The 14742-nt window shown below is 35.5% G+C and overlaps 1 protein-coding gene across 1 annotated transcript in view; it reads left to right on the top strand.

Moving 5' to 3' along the window:
• LOC146002151 (peregrin-like) overlaps nt 1–14742 on the top strand; it is a 67221-nt gene that overhangs the window by 48911 nt on the left and 3568 nt on the right. Inside the window, exons 14-18 of the mRNA XM_083139870.1 lie at nt 1711–1899; nt 4691–4820; nt 6825–6960; nt 9764–9906; nt 11763–12167. Coding sequence (XP_082995996.1) covers nt 1711–1899; nt 4691–4820; nt 6825–6960; nt 9764–9906; nt 11763–12167 — 1003 coding nt within the window. The remainder of the gene's footprint in view (nt 1–1710; nt 1900–4690; nt 4821–6824; nt 6961–9763; nt 9907–11762; nt 12168–14742) is intronic.

Here is a 14742-nt window from a genome sequence, read left to right as displayed (position 1 = left end):
TCCCAAGCCCACTTTCACCCTCCATGGCAAGGGGTCAGTTTTCTTTATTACAAGGCTAGCCTGTATTGGCTATTTCTATGTGATAAGCATATTTTGATAGATTTTTGGTCATATTCGGCATATTTTCACTTTTTCAAGGAATATACAGCCAATTTCGAAGTGGATATGTTCTTACTCACATGTTCACTCAAGTTGTTGATTTTTACAATTATATGTCCCAGTTTATTTCCTGAAAAATGGTGAAACCCAGTTTCCTTTTCTAATGGAATGAAATGGTCTTTGATCCAAAATAACTGAGCAAATATTTGCTTATTGATGAATAATATTATTGCGTACATTAAAGCAAATTTTGGATTTCTTCCTGCTGCTGTAGCTGCTTTGGAACAATCAGTATTACCACTAGTGGACCAAATATAAGTTGTGAATAAAACTGTGAATAACTTTCATTGTGCTTGTGAAGTGGGACAACAAGGGTATGATACATTGTGCTCAATTGCAAAAAAATTATGGGAGAGAAATTTTCTGTCTATACTACAGAACTTGAGCCGAATGACATTGTTTACTTTAAATATGTTCCTCTTGTGTCAGCTGAAGTAGAAAGAAGCTTTTCTCAGGACAAAGCTTTGCTAGCTGATAATAGTTTTATTTGAAAGTTTACAGAAAGTATTTATTGTACATTGCAACTCAGGGCTTATAAAGTGAACTAAAAATATAGTATGTAAAAATATCCCAGCATGTGTTAAATATTGATGTTTGAAACAGTTCGGTTCATCATCATCATCCTTTGCTACTTCCTGCCTCTGGCTGGGTCACCATAGAAGTCAAGCCTCTCCATTTTTTCCTGGTTTTCCACCACTCCTCTCTTTCCACGGTGTTCCAATCTTGTCCTCTTCTGCTAAGTCCTAACACTCTCTGCTATTTGCTCTTTCCATCGATATCTTTGTCTCCCCCTTGGCCTTATTCCCACTCCTTGTGCATTGTAAGCTCTTACTGGTAGTCTTTCTGCTTCCATCCTCGTCATGTATCCGAACAATCTCATCTGTGCCTGATCTGTCCTGTCCTGAAACTTCACCACACCCACTGTGTCGGATCTCCTTATTCCTTATTCTATCTCTTTCAAGTCTTCCACAATATACTCCTTAAAAATTTCATCTCCACTGCCTGCATCTTTCTTTTCTCTCTCTCTGTTATGGAATGCCCCATCTATATTACCAGTATTCAAAGTTGTTTTTTTTTTTTTTAATAAACTTCATTTTGATGAAAATATTGTAGGAATGGGACCGATTAATCGGTACTTTATCGATATAGGCATATCAGTGTATTGGTAAAATTATGGATTATTTTACCAATCTGATATATCGATAAATATCTGATAATTTAGTGCAAAATTCTGCCATTTTGTTGTAATTTTTATGGATAATCTCCATGCCCTACTTTCTAAAAAAGTAAATGTCTAAATATGCAATTTCTTTTTCACTGCAATCACCTTGAAACACATATTTATTAAGGAGGTCAATGAACCTTTCAGGTTCTTCAAGGACCATTTCTAATTATATGAGATTGGTAGAATATCGGTTATCGGTATCGGTAAATTTTATATCAGTACTTTATCGGTATCGGCCAAAATTTCATGTCGGCTCATCCCTAAAATATTGTAATTCTCTCAAATATTATGTATGTTCTGAATTTGCTTTCCTCACCTCATTATAGGTACCTGACTACAGAGATGTTGTGAAGCACCCAATGGATTTATCCACAATGAGGCTGAAACTGGAATCCTTTCAGTATTCTGATATTGATGCCTTTGAATCCGATTTCAATTTGATGATACAAAATTGCATGGCCTACAATTCAAAGGACACCATATTTTATCGGGCTGCTGTAAAAATGCGAGATCAGGTGAACCTTTCTCCATTTTGCTGTGTTTCTTGTTCAGTGTTATGTCTAAATGGTCTATTCTGATTTTGAGATATTTTGCAATAGTCTGTCAATGTTTGTTCGTGTGTCTTGTAGAAGCGGATCCTCGTAGGCTAAAAGCCTTCAAAGGATGTATCGGTTGAATTTTTTTTTTCCTGATACCTTTCCACTGTTTTGGTCTTCATGAAGTCCACAAAAATGCCACACAACGCTTTTGTGGAATCTGATTATCCAGGAAATATGCAAAATTAGAAATTTTCGTTTACTTTGTATCAATGTTGTGTGTGTATTTTGTGATTACATAACAGATCTTTTAATATTTATTTCTTGAATATTTTAAAGCAAAAGTGGAAAATTAATGCTTATAATTGGAGAATAATACTCGCCCAATAATACTGATCAATAGTCGGCTCCCGTGGCAGAGTAGTTAGCACATTGCACTATCACTCCAGAGATCCCGGGTTCAAATCCTGCCCTGCTTATGGATGTTTATCAATTTCATCATGTTGTCTGTCACTCATCCCCATCTTCGCAAATTAGCTAAGAGTGGCACAAGAAGCGAAGTAAAATAAAGCAAATCAATCAATAAATACTGATCAATATTTTCAAGAGCTTTCAATTTATACAATGTTGAATAATCTAGATTGGTATTGGTGGTAATCAGAATAAGTATTGGCATTACTGTGGACATTGTTAAAATTGGTAACAGCTAAGTAGTAGTAATTGTTGTTATCCAATTTCTTTTTCTGTTCACACTAAACCAGTAAACCTTTACTCAAATTAGATTTGCCATGAGGTTTTTGTAGCAATAGGGATCATGTGTGATTTTTAAAGTACAAACAAGCTGTTTCTGAGTGGAGATATAATTTGAAAAAATCACTTTCATTGCTAATTCATAAATAATAATAATAATAATAAAAACTTTCAAATTAGTAATGGACTACATCCTGTGCATGTTCCTTGTTCTCATGAAGCTGGAAGTATGCAAAATTAGAAATTTCTATTTGTACCAATAATAATAAAATATTAATAACAAGACATGGGTTTTCCAATATGAACCATCGAAAAAATGTCAAAGTGCTGAGTCTCTCCACAAGTCAAAAATTGCACCACTGAAAGTCAAAAATCAAGTCTTTGCTCATTGTTTTTTATGACTAAGCATGTTAAGTGGTTGACTTATGATATTGTCACCAAAGGATCTGCATTCATTTCCTGGTTTGGGCATTTAATCATCAACCATCCATCATAATCATGATCAGCCAAAATGGTTACAGGAAAATGGTGCAAAATACACAGAGTGGCAATTTGAAATTGGGACTGATTTTTTCTGTGTAGGTGCAAGCATTCTGTGGTACGAACAAGTGAGGGATATCTCTCGAACAATCACTGTAGAGCTCATTGACCTTGAGTGAAATTGCAGTGTGTGGTGGTGTTGAGAGTGGGCACATGTCGTGAAAATGCATCATGATTTCAAGATGGAAAAAAAGAGCAAACCGAGTTTTGTGCGTGCCTGGGTTAAACTGTTACAGAAACACTTCACATGTTGCAGCAAGTGTATGGGGACAATTGTTTATCCCGTATTTGAATAGCACGGGCATTTCAGTGAAGGACGGGAGTCAATTGAAGGTGACAAGCATCCGAATGCAGCAAGGATGGTGAAAATACTGGAATTGGTTGAGAAAATGGAGAACAATCATTACTGAAGACCAAAATGCTATGCTTTGAATGCTTGCTGATGAGTTACAAGTGAATAAGGAAACCCTGAGGCAAATAATAACTCAAAGATTTAATGAAGATGAAGGTCTGTGCTCGTTTTGTGCCTCATTCGTTAGTTCAGAGTTGATCACTGCCGAGAGCTGATTTCTGTCGTGAATAAGGACCTTAACTTCCTGTTGAATATCATAACAGAGGACAAGACATGGGTTTTCCAAAATGAACCATCAAAAAAAATGTCAAAGTGCTGAGTGGAAGTCTCTGAACTACACAAGTCAAAAATTGTGCCATCGAAAATCAAAAATCAAGCCTTTCCTCATTGTTTTTTTTATGACGGTAAGGGTATTATGCACAAGGAATTTCTGCCTACAGGGCAGACTGTTACTGCTGCATTTTATCATGAGGTACTGAAACGTTTGATTCAAGGAATAATATGTGTAAGGTCCGAGTATCGGAATGATGGCAGCTGGTGTCTGCTTCATGACAATGCCCCAAGTCACAAGGCTGTAATTGTGAAGGAATTTTTGGCTCGAAAGGAAATCTGTGTGTTGTCACACCATGCCTGTTCACCAGATCTGGTTCCGTGATTATTTTTTACTTCCTAAACTAAAAGCTGCACTGAAAGGTTCGTACTTTGATGGTGTACCAACAATCAAGAAGGCTGCGACAAGGATTTTAAACAGCATTACATCAAACAAATTCCATGCCCTGGTAAGCAAGGTGCAATGATGTGTGGATGCAGGAGGGTCCTACTTTGAATGATCTCAGGTAAGTAACTTTCTATGAACTTGCGGCACCAGTCCCGATTTCAAATTGCCGCACTGTGTAATAAAATTGAACCTGGCTGATGCCAGTTCATTGATTTTACTTGTACGTGAAAATATTGGTTGGAATTTATTCGCCGAAAACAAGCAATACTATTCCAGGGTCTGGCTGTTTTCTTGTGTCCAAAGAGAGAAATTTTGAAAAAAAGTGAAAGAAATTTGATTGTCATATTGAAAAAAAAATTGCAGTGAGGGTAAAGGTTATAAATAAAAAGTGCTCTTCTTTTCTCTTGAAGGGTGGAGCCATTATCAGGCAGGCAAAGCGAGATCTGGAAGCAGTAGGTTTTGATGCAGAAACAGGCCTCATGCTTCCAGAGAAGCCTTACGGTAATGAAGAAACAACCGACATGGAGATTGCAGATGAAAGTAAGTAAATGTTGGTCCAAACATCAATAAAGTAATAAATAGGGTTGGGACAGATTAATCGATACTCTATCGGGATTGGCCAAAATTGCATATCAGCCCATCCCTAGTAATAATAAGTAGAAAGGCTACCCCAAAATTCATTTGAGTTCAAAACGACATTATTTTATACTTCACTGAGCAATGTTTAGTTGAATGAATCATTTAAATGTTGTCATCTTTATCTTACCTTAACTATGTTTTACCTCAGCATTTTTTCCCCATCACGTGATGTTGTTATTGTTGAAGATATAACTTGGGTTTGCTTAAGCCCACTTTGAAGCAGAAAGGCAAATTGGGACTGGACCTACAGTTTAAAGTGGTATCTGAATGTACTTCCACCCTTGATTACCAGACAACAGTATTACCAGTTACGCCATTCGGGAAGCCCCATTCATGACAGTGCAGTATTCAATATCGTGTAAAATATACTGAAATTTTCCATGCATCTCCAAGATCTTATTGATGTTGTTATCAATTCTTGTGAAAGAAAAAATATCACCCTTAATACCTTATGGCACATGGATAAAATAGTAAACTTGACTTCTTATATAAGAAAATAAACAATAAAACTGTATTGCTTGTGAAATATAATTTTTATTGTTGTTTCTTGTTGCAATTCCCTTTTGGGGGCTGTTTACAAGATAGTTATTTAAATTCTAAATTTTACTATAATTATTTATTATTTGCACTATAATTGTTACAAATTTTTAGATTACAGAAAGAATTCTTAGTTAATCATTAGTCAGTGCATTTCAGGTATTATATAGAAATTCCCTCCCTCTACTCAACAGACCATTACTCTTAATTTTCTCTTCGCATTATTATCTTTATATGTGAAAGTAATATTCTAAAATTTCTTTAAGTTGGATTCTAAGTGTGGGTGTTTTGCTAAAATGTAGAGAGCTTCTTCCAGACATTCATGTACACTAATTAGCCTAATGATTTGGTCTGGAGAATTGTGGTTCTTGTTTTGGAAAAACCTGGAAAAGTCAGGATTTTTTTTTTTTTTTCAAAATTGTAGATAGTAAAAGCCATAATTTTTTGTGGAGGTGGAAAATTGCCTCCTTTCCCCCAAATATAGCCATAATCAAATTGAATGTTACTAATTATTAATAGGATGCCCCAAGGCTCATATACCTGAGTCACAGTTTGTTCTAAAAAGTAGAAAAAGAAAAGAAAAATGTAACATACATGTCATATCTCAGCTTTTAAGCGTTAAGAAATATATGTAACCAGGTGACTGCCTTTGTGAATGTGCCCTTGGTTAATGTCTGTGGGAAGAATACATATTTATATATTTTACAAAATTAGGGCATATATGAATTGTATGTTTATACCATTAAAGTAATAATAAAATGAATATGCTACAATGTCAGGGGCTCCAGGCTCAAATCGCAGCCTTGGCATGGGTGTTCTTTGAGAGTGCCACTTCATCAATTTCATCATATCATCACTCATCCTCATTGTCACATGTAGCCAAAAGTGGCAGAAAGGCAACGCTAAATAATGATGTAACAAAGTGGCACTGAATTACAAGCTATTTATAGACCCTCATAAAAATCATCATTAATGTTATCATACACTGATAATGGTTATACTGATAGAGTACTGATTACTTTGCCCCATGCTACGGTAAGTTATGTCTTGGCTATTTCTCTGTGAGTGTTTCTTCTTTAGTATCATCATTCATTGTCAAGATTAGCCAACAGAGGCAGAATAATTATGTAAAATTAAGAATAATAAGTACAGATACATTAAAACATACCCTTTTTGTGCCATAGAGCCATTATATTTTGAATTGGTTCACTCTTAACTCAGAGATCTAAGTTGTGACGAAGCCAGAATATACCATTTACCCTGGTATAACATTAACACTACTAATCAAACAGCCAGGTTCAATCCCTGGTTGGAACAGTTTTCATAACATTTTAAAAATATATAAAATGTGTGTCTTATTTGTTTCAGTTGATACGGAGCTGTACAGCGAGTCACGAAAGAATCTCCCTCTTCCTGATCAGCTCACTAAACTTCTTGAATTGTTAGACAAGAGTCAGAAGTTGCGGCATGGAGTTTCACGAGCGAAAAGAACACGATTTATCAAGTGAGTGGCAACATTTAAATGCATGGCCATTAAAATACGCAGTGGGGGCAGAATTGCTCTGGTGCCACATATGGGAAAAGCAAAGCGAGAGTGGGACAAAAGTTGCTGGTTTCCGTGCCTGTGTGGCAACATCAACCGGGCTGCGTTACCTGGTTCGAGTGTCAGACCAACCTCTCTCCTTTTGTGCCATCCCTGACCTTTTGACCAAATACTGTCAGTTTGCATCACATGGATTGCAAAGACCAACTCTACAATGATATCTTTCATTCTCTTAAACTTCCGAACACATTGGGTTGTCCTCCAACGTGGCAACAGTGCAAACTTTTGCCACCCACCTAATTTCATGGCCATACATTTTAGTCTATATTTGCATTGTATTTTTTCTGTTGTTGTTGTTGTTGACGAGTAATGTGTATCAGAAAGTATCAATTCAAATATTACACTAGCTGATAGTTTTCGGGAGTCCATGAAAACAAAATGCTAGCCTACATTTTCATGGTGTTCGCATGCAGTAACTTTGAAATGCTAAAAAGAATCAGGAAAATGTCCTCTGATAGTAGTAGAGAGATAAGTTGTGGAAATCGTAAGGGGGTGCTGGTGTCGAAGGTTGGATTGATAGCTCGTCACCACAGAATGCCAAGGTCCCAGGTTTGATCTCTGGATTAGCCACTATTTTCACGTACCTTTTCACAATTGTAGAAGAATATACTTAAGAATATGATGTTCCTTGCAACAGAAATAATGTAATTTTAGCACATGTTGTCAATTGCTGTATAATGAAACTAAATTATGCCCAAGTTCCAGTTTGTGCAATTTTGATATATTTAGCACCTACTAATCAGATTTTCTAATTAGGCATTCAGGGTCAGTCCATTCCAAATCATCCCAAAAAACAATAATTGGTTTGCTTGACCATTTTGAAAATTTTTCATATTCTTGTTGTAACCCATATGCAAAGGGAAATTATTTTTCTAAAACTTGGAAAACTTTGTTTAAAAATGGCTCATTTGTTTAAAAATGGCAGCCATGAGCTGCGGCATTTTTGACCTTTCCAGACATTTAGCAATAATTATGATAACTCAGCTAAGAGAAATGATAGAATGCTGGGATAAAAAAAACAACATTGTTTTCAGTACATTTGAAGCTACATTTTATGTTCTGTACCTTTTTCATCATATCTAACGAAAATGACTGAATATGAGGGCCAAAACTGACATTCAGTTTTGAACAAAAATCAAAGCTTAGGATTTTTTTTAGCAAGGATGTAATGTGACATCAGATCTATGAAAAACTCAATATGCTGACCAAGGCAGAAATTTATTTTATTATAAAACATAAACTAAACGTAATGTTTCAACCTTCTAGCAAGGTCTTCTTCAGACTCTGCACCAAGTACAAATGTAACAAGGTACAAAACAGGACGATATATATATATATACACACAAACATTACTCCCCTCCAGACTATTAGAAAGTTGTTCTGGAATATACTAGCAGGTGGTTTTCCTTCATCAACAGTACTTTCACCTAAAAGGCTAAACATAATAACTTCCATATAGAATGTGGTTGGACTCTTTATCTCACGCTCTTTTTCCTTTCTTCCTTCTCCTCTCCTCTTTCTCTCTTGTCCTTTCCACTCTTTCTAACACCTTCTTCCATTCTTTGTTTAACTTCAGTGCCCCATTCCAGTTCGTTGCGTCTGCTTCACCTTTCTTCTCTATTTCCTTGGCCTCCTTTCATTTTCTCACTACTATTCTCTTCTCCCTTCCTAGCTGCTTAGCCTCATCCCACTCTGTCATGTCCTGTTTCTCTCGTGTGTTTAAATATCGCATTTCTCTCTCTCTTAAGTCGTACATCATCCGTATGTTGTTTCAACCTGTCTTTCAGCCTCTTTTTCGTTTCTCCTATGTACACACTGACATTCTTTACATTTCACTTCGTAGATAATCCCTTCCTCTTCTCTGTTTTCCTTTTTCTTCTTTGCATTCTTCGCTATTCTTAAGATGCTTCTCCCTCCCTTCCTGTAAGTTTTAATGCCCGCTTTCCTAAGCACTTTGCATAGGAGTAAGGAGTATTTGGGAATACCACAGAAAAGATATGCAAAGTGCTTAGGAGCTATGATGCCAGTGGTCTCGGGTTCGGATCCTGGCCTGGGCATGGATGTTTGTGAGTGTCCATTCATCAATTTCATCATATCATCACTCATCCCAATCTTTGCTAATTTGCCAAAAGTGGCACAAAAAGTGAAATAAATTAAAGCAAATCAATCAATCACTGTGGAACTTCGATTATATTCCTCAGAAGACTACAGATAAAGAACTTACAATGCAGAAAAATGTTTAATTTGGGAAAATTGTTTTATTTTCCATTATTGGATCAAGAAAAGTAAACTGTATAACCTAAAATCAGAGATCTGTACAAGTGGTCATTTGTCAAGTGTTTCTTGGAATACAAAGTACTGCTGCAATCTACTGAGGATTTTGTGTGTGCCATAAAGTAGCCCGATCAATATATTTTTAATAAAATTAAAGTAAGCATGCATTTATATTTCCATGTCATTTTCATTTTCCATTGAAACGTCGATTTTACATTGTTCAGGGGGCCATACTGAAAAAAAAACTTAATATGCTAGAAAATGTAAAATTGAGGAAATTTTTATAATATTTTGATATGTTGGGACCATCAAGGTTGAATCTATAATGCAGGAAAATGCAAACTACATGACTGTACTTATCATCCTGCTCCTGTATGTATGTATGTGTAATATAGTTAGATCCAGAAGTATTGAACTCTTTATTTTTCAGAACTGAAATAACGAAGATCAGGCGAAGAATTGCTTTAGAACAAAGTGGTACAACTCCAGGAAAGAAATCTCTCGTTTCCAATAAAATTGTAGAGACGGTCAAACCTACTAAAAATAGGCGGATACTACAAAGATCATCACAAGGTGAGTACTGAACATTTTTTTAAGTAAATTTATTAATTATGGGTGTGTGTTACTTGTCACTCTTTCCCAGAGGGGATATTCTAGTGTGTTTGTTCTTTCATATAACCATATTTCAACTTTTGCAATCAACTAAACTAAAGTGGTAAAAGAAAAGTGCAACATTATAATTACAAATACAAGAATTTCAAGATTCACGTTAGTTGATGGGATTTTAAATTTACAATTGAGTATGATGAACTGAATTGTATTTGGATATTCAATATTTCCATTGCTTTTTTTATCTCTTTGAGCTTCATTGAGATGACAAGGATGAATGATGATTATGATGCTTTTTCTTGGTACTTGGTCCCATAGCCTGTATTAGTGTAATCATAATTGAGCATAGTGTGCTTTTCACCTTAGCAGCTAGGATGTTCTCAAGTTGAACATCCTGGGAAGAAACTGCTATATATATGTGGTTTGAATTTTCACTAGTAAACGAGCCATGTGTACCCCTGTATCTGACAGGCCATGAATACATAGTAGAGATTGCAAATGTATACCGAATTTCTTTCCACTTCATTTCTCTACTGTTCTTCCTACTTTTAGGATGTCATGTCATCTATCCACTGTCTGTAACTGACATGAACTGTTATGCCGTGTATGAACTCTGTAACATGCTTTTGGTCTTCTTGACACTTGATAACTCATTTCAATAGCCATTGTTACCTTCTTTACATATGTAATTTCAATTAATCTCTAATAACAGTCTCTCTTGCCTTGCCTTTCCTATTACTTTTAGTAAAGTATTTAATTTAAGGAAGCTATTAGATTATAGATCTAAATTCTATTGTTTCAGTCTAAAGCTACAACCACTGTAGAATCTTTTTACGAGATTTGTTTGAAAAATTGTGATTTATGATGGTATCTGCGTCAAGTAAACTCATCAGCATCAAATTTTGGTGTAATATAAGCACAACCGATTCTCTTGATTGCAAAATATTGAAAATACAGTATTCTTACATGTACACACATGCGCAAAATAGGTATATACTTGAAACTTAATACATCGGTTTATTCAGAACTGTGAACTTCTGCTGAATTCATAGTATTAAGAAATCTGCAATTGTCACAAAAGAATAAGTTGGTCTCCATGCAGTGGTGGCGATTGGTGGGGAGGGGGCAAGGTGGGCAGTTGCCCCCCACTTTTTGCCACTTTTGCCCTCGCACTATGCTAAACCTTATTTACAAAGGGAAATATACTGTCTTGCCCCCCCCCCCCCCACCTGTTTTGGAACCCAATCGCCGCCAATGCCTCAATGGCATAGTGGTTAGTGGGGGGGAGGGGGCAAGGTTGGCAGTTGCCCCCCACTTTTTGCCACTTTTGCCCTCGCACTATGCCAAACCTTATTTACAAAGGGAAATATACTGTCTTGCCCCCCCCCACCCATTTTGGAACCCAATCGCCGCCACTGCCTCAATGGCATAGTGGTTAGTTTATCATGCTACAGAGTCATAGGTCCAAATCTTGGGTAAGGCATGACTGTTTCATTGTGTTTGTTTCGACATCTGTTTCATCGATTCATCATTGATCCTCATCATCATCTTCACAGTTAACCAATAGAGGCATTAAACAAGAGAATAACCTGTAATACAAGTAGTATCAATACAGTAACATGGCAGTTGTTGAAAAATGTCAAGCTTTTTTTAAACCAGAACCTTTCTCATTTTAAGAAAGTAACACTGAGATCAAAACATTCAGTGCAATGTCCAAGACAATTATTGGACTAAACAACATCTCCAGTTTACAAAATACTTTACTGGAGATTTTTGTAATGCATTGAGGATAAATCAACACTTTTGTGGTATTCTTACAGATGAGGAAGAAGATGGGTTCGAATCAGACACAGAACACGAAGAAACCACTGAAGATGAAACGGAACAACCACCCACACTGCCATCATATCAGACTCGAAAATCTAGTCATACAAATCAGTCTGTAGCGTCGACGGACTCTAAACCATCTTTGCCCAGTGAGACTAGGGCGACAATAGAAACTAAGTCTATAGAGGAGAGGAAGCCAAAGGCTACCGATAGCGTAAAAACAAGGCATGGTACTCGGCAGTCCTTGCAGGTCACCACTAGGAAAGTGGCAGCAAAATCTGTGAAAGAGTTACCGCAGAAGCAGACAAAACTTCAAGACGAACAAGAATCCCCTCCGCCACGAAATCAGAATGAGAGTGCACAGCAGCAGCCTGATTCGAAGCCAGAGCAGGCTATACGTAAGCAGAAAATTTGTATGTATTGATGTGTTTGTGTCAAAGCATGATATCAAAGATACTGTTGATAGGAACTTAAGTTTTTCTTCATTTTTTCAATTTTTTAAAAAGTTATCCTTGTGGTCATTTTTCATTCTGTAAACTATCACTTCTTATAGTTTCAGTAGACATTGGGGATGTCTCTGGTTTTGAAGAAACTAAATCCTGAAACTTTAATCTTTGTACAGTTTTTTGTAGACCTTCTGTGTGTACTAGATTAGCATTTCAATTTCTTCAAAAGGAGAGACTTTCAAAACAAAAGCATTCCTGCTGGCATGATACTGTTTGGATCTTGGGTCTGTTAAGAAATGTTGTTCCTTTCCAGTAGTTTAGCAGAGCTAATGTTTCCATGACAACAAAAATTCAAACATAAGCGGAGATATTGATACTCGTGTATGAGTATTGATATTAGAATTTGTCAGTTGGAATTAAATCACCAATCCTGGCTGATTTGTTTCATAACCTGTGTATCTTGCAGGACTCACCAAGTTACATACTACACTAGAAATAATGCAAAATGCATAAATTGAAACCATTTTACAGCAATGTTTTGTGGGTAAAATTTATTTTTTGATTCAATAATTATTTTAATATCTCGTTTGTAAACCTACGAATATTTTAAAGCATAACTGTGGTAGATAGCTGTGGTATAGTTGCTATGAAATACTGTACTTGTGAACATTGACATTTATAAATATTCTGAACATTAAAATTGCTACTGTGTTCAAGTATTGGTATCGGCAGAGGATTCTAAATCAGTTTTGTTCGCAACCAGAATAGCAAGGCAGTTCTTAATTTCTTGTACTTTTTTAATACAGGTTGAAAATTCATGATAACTAGGACTGACCGTGTGCTACTTTGAACCAATATTGATACCACTGCTCATAGTCTTATTGATTCCCACTGACACCAGTGCCGATACTTGAAATTGTAAGAATTCAAATCTACCAGAGTTTTGCTTTTTCGTACTTTCATATTATTTTATCATAAAATTCATTTCTCCCCATAATGTTGTTACAAAATCAATGAAAAATGCATTTTGCATAATTTTCTAAGATAGTTACACTCCACAAGAATGTCACATGGCATTTTTACAGAATCTAGAGGGGAAACCTGGACTCCGAAGTATTGCTGATTAAATTCCAACTGTTAATTTCCAATTCTGATATCACTGATATTATCCAGTACCAATACATTAATATTATCTTAGCCCTAAACAGATTCTTCCATTCTCCCTTTTCCTTATGCTTCATGCCTCTGATGTCTTCCCCCCCATCCCCAACCATTTCCCCCAACACACATTATTAGACTTCTTATAAGTGTAATTTTCCATTTTTAAACAGCCTTGCTTACACATATCACTGTTGTGTTTTGAGTACGTACATTCATTCACATGTTTTTCTTTTACCTCTCTTTCTATCTTTTATTTTCATCACTTGTCATTTAATTAATTTTAAATCCTAAATTTTGCTACTTTTTATTTGTCTTTTCTGCAACATTAAGTGAATTAATTTGTTATATTTTTCAGAATGTATTTCTTTTTATGACTTGTTCCCTTCTAAATTAGTGGAATTTCAGTGCTTAAAAAAAAATCATTTTAAAAAAATATTTTTTCCAGAAGCCTACCAGCTATTTTAGTGCTATTTTTTCATTTTTTTTTTGTGGTATTATTTTCCCCAACATTCGCATTTTTATTTTAGCACACTATACATACTTCCAAATATACCTAAAAGTTATACCTTCCTTGTGCTCTAAACTAGTATTTTTATTTGTAAGTCACATGGCCTATGTCTGTTCGTGATTCATACTTTGAAAGTGATTTTTTGGGAAGTTCTTTTTTCATTTCTCTCTCAACAAATAGTTATGTTACTGTTCCCGTAACTGTTGGTGTACACTTGATCTTCCACCACGTGGTGCTAAATGTTCCAATAGAAGGCAAATCATGGAAAATATTCATTTACATGTTATTTTATGTTGGAATTATTCCATGTATAACATGCATGCTTAAATATGGTACATTTTATTTTTGAAAGCTTAAAACATTAAATTTTGAATTTTCACAGTATTTTTCATTTCTTAGCACAAAATATGTTTAAAAGCATGAAAGAAATGCCATAATTTGTATAATTTTGTGATTCTGAATGCATGAAAAACCTGTTTAGAACATGTGCACTGCACATACATTAACATTTTTTTGGAACAATTAACATTTTTCATTGTTATCACATTTGATAAAAATCAAATCCCCTAAATATTGATAAATAACAGGCTATGAATTAAGTGATCTCACTATTTCTCATGTCACTAATGTTACATCCTCTATAACAATGAAGAAATGTAGCTATGCAGCTTTCTTAAAAAGTCTCTGGAACTGTTTATTTTTTTTCTCCAAAATGAGAGGGAGGCATACAACTGTTTCACCCCAAGAAGAATGGTATCGGTGATTAATTTCTGATAGTTGCTGATAATGAGATGTTGATATCAATTTCATTTTCACTTTCTTAGAAATGTATCTTCCTACAGCATTTATTGACCTGTG

Source organism: Lepisma saccharinum, chromosome 18, assembly GCF_977018435.1.
Source record: "Lepisma saccharinum chromosome 18, izLepSacc3.1, whole genome shotgun sequence".
Classification (NCBI taxonomy): Eukaryota; Metazoa; Arthropoda; class Insecta; order Zygentoma; family Lepismatidae; genus Lepisma; species Lepisma saccharinum.
The sequence above is the reverse complement of the archived record's forward strand: the minus strand, read 5'-3'. Positions and strand labels throughout refer to the sequence as shown.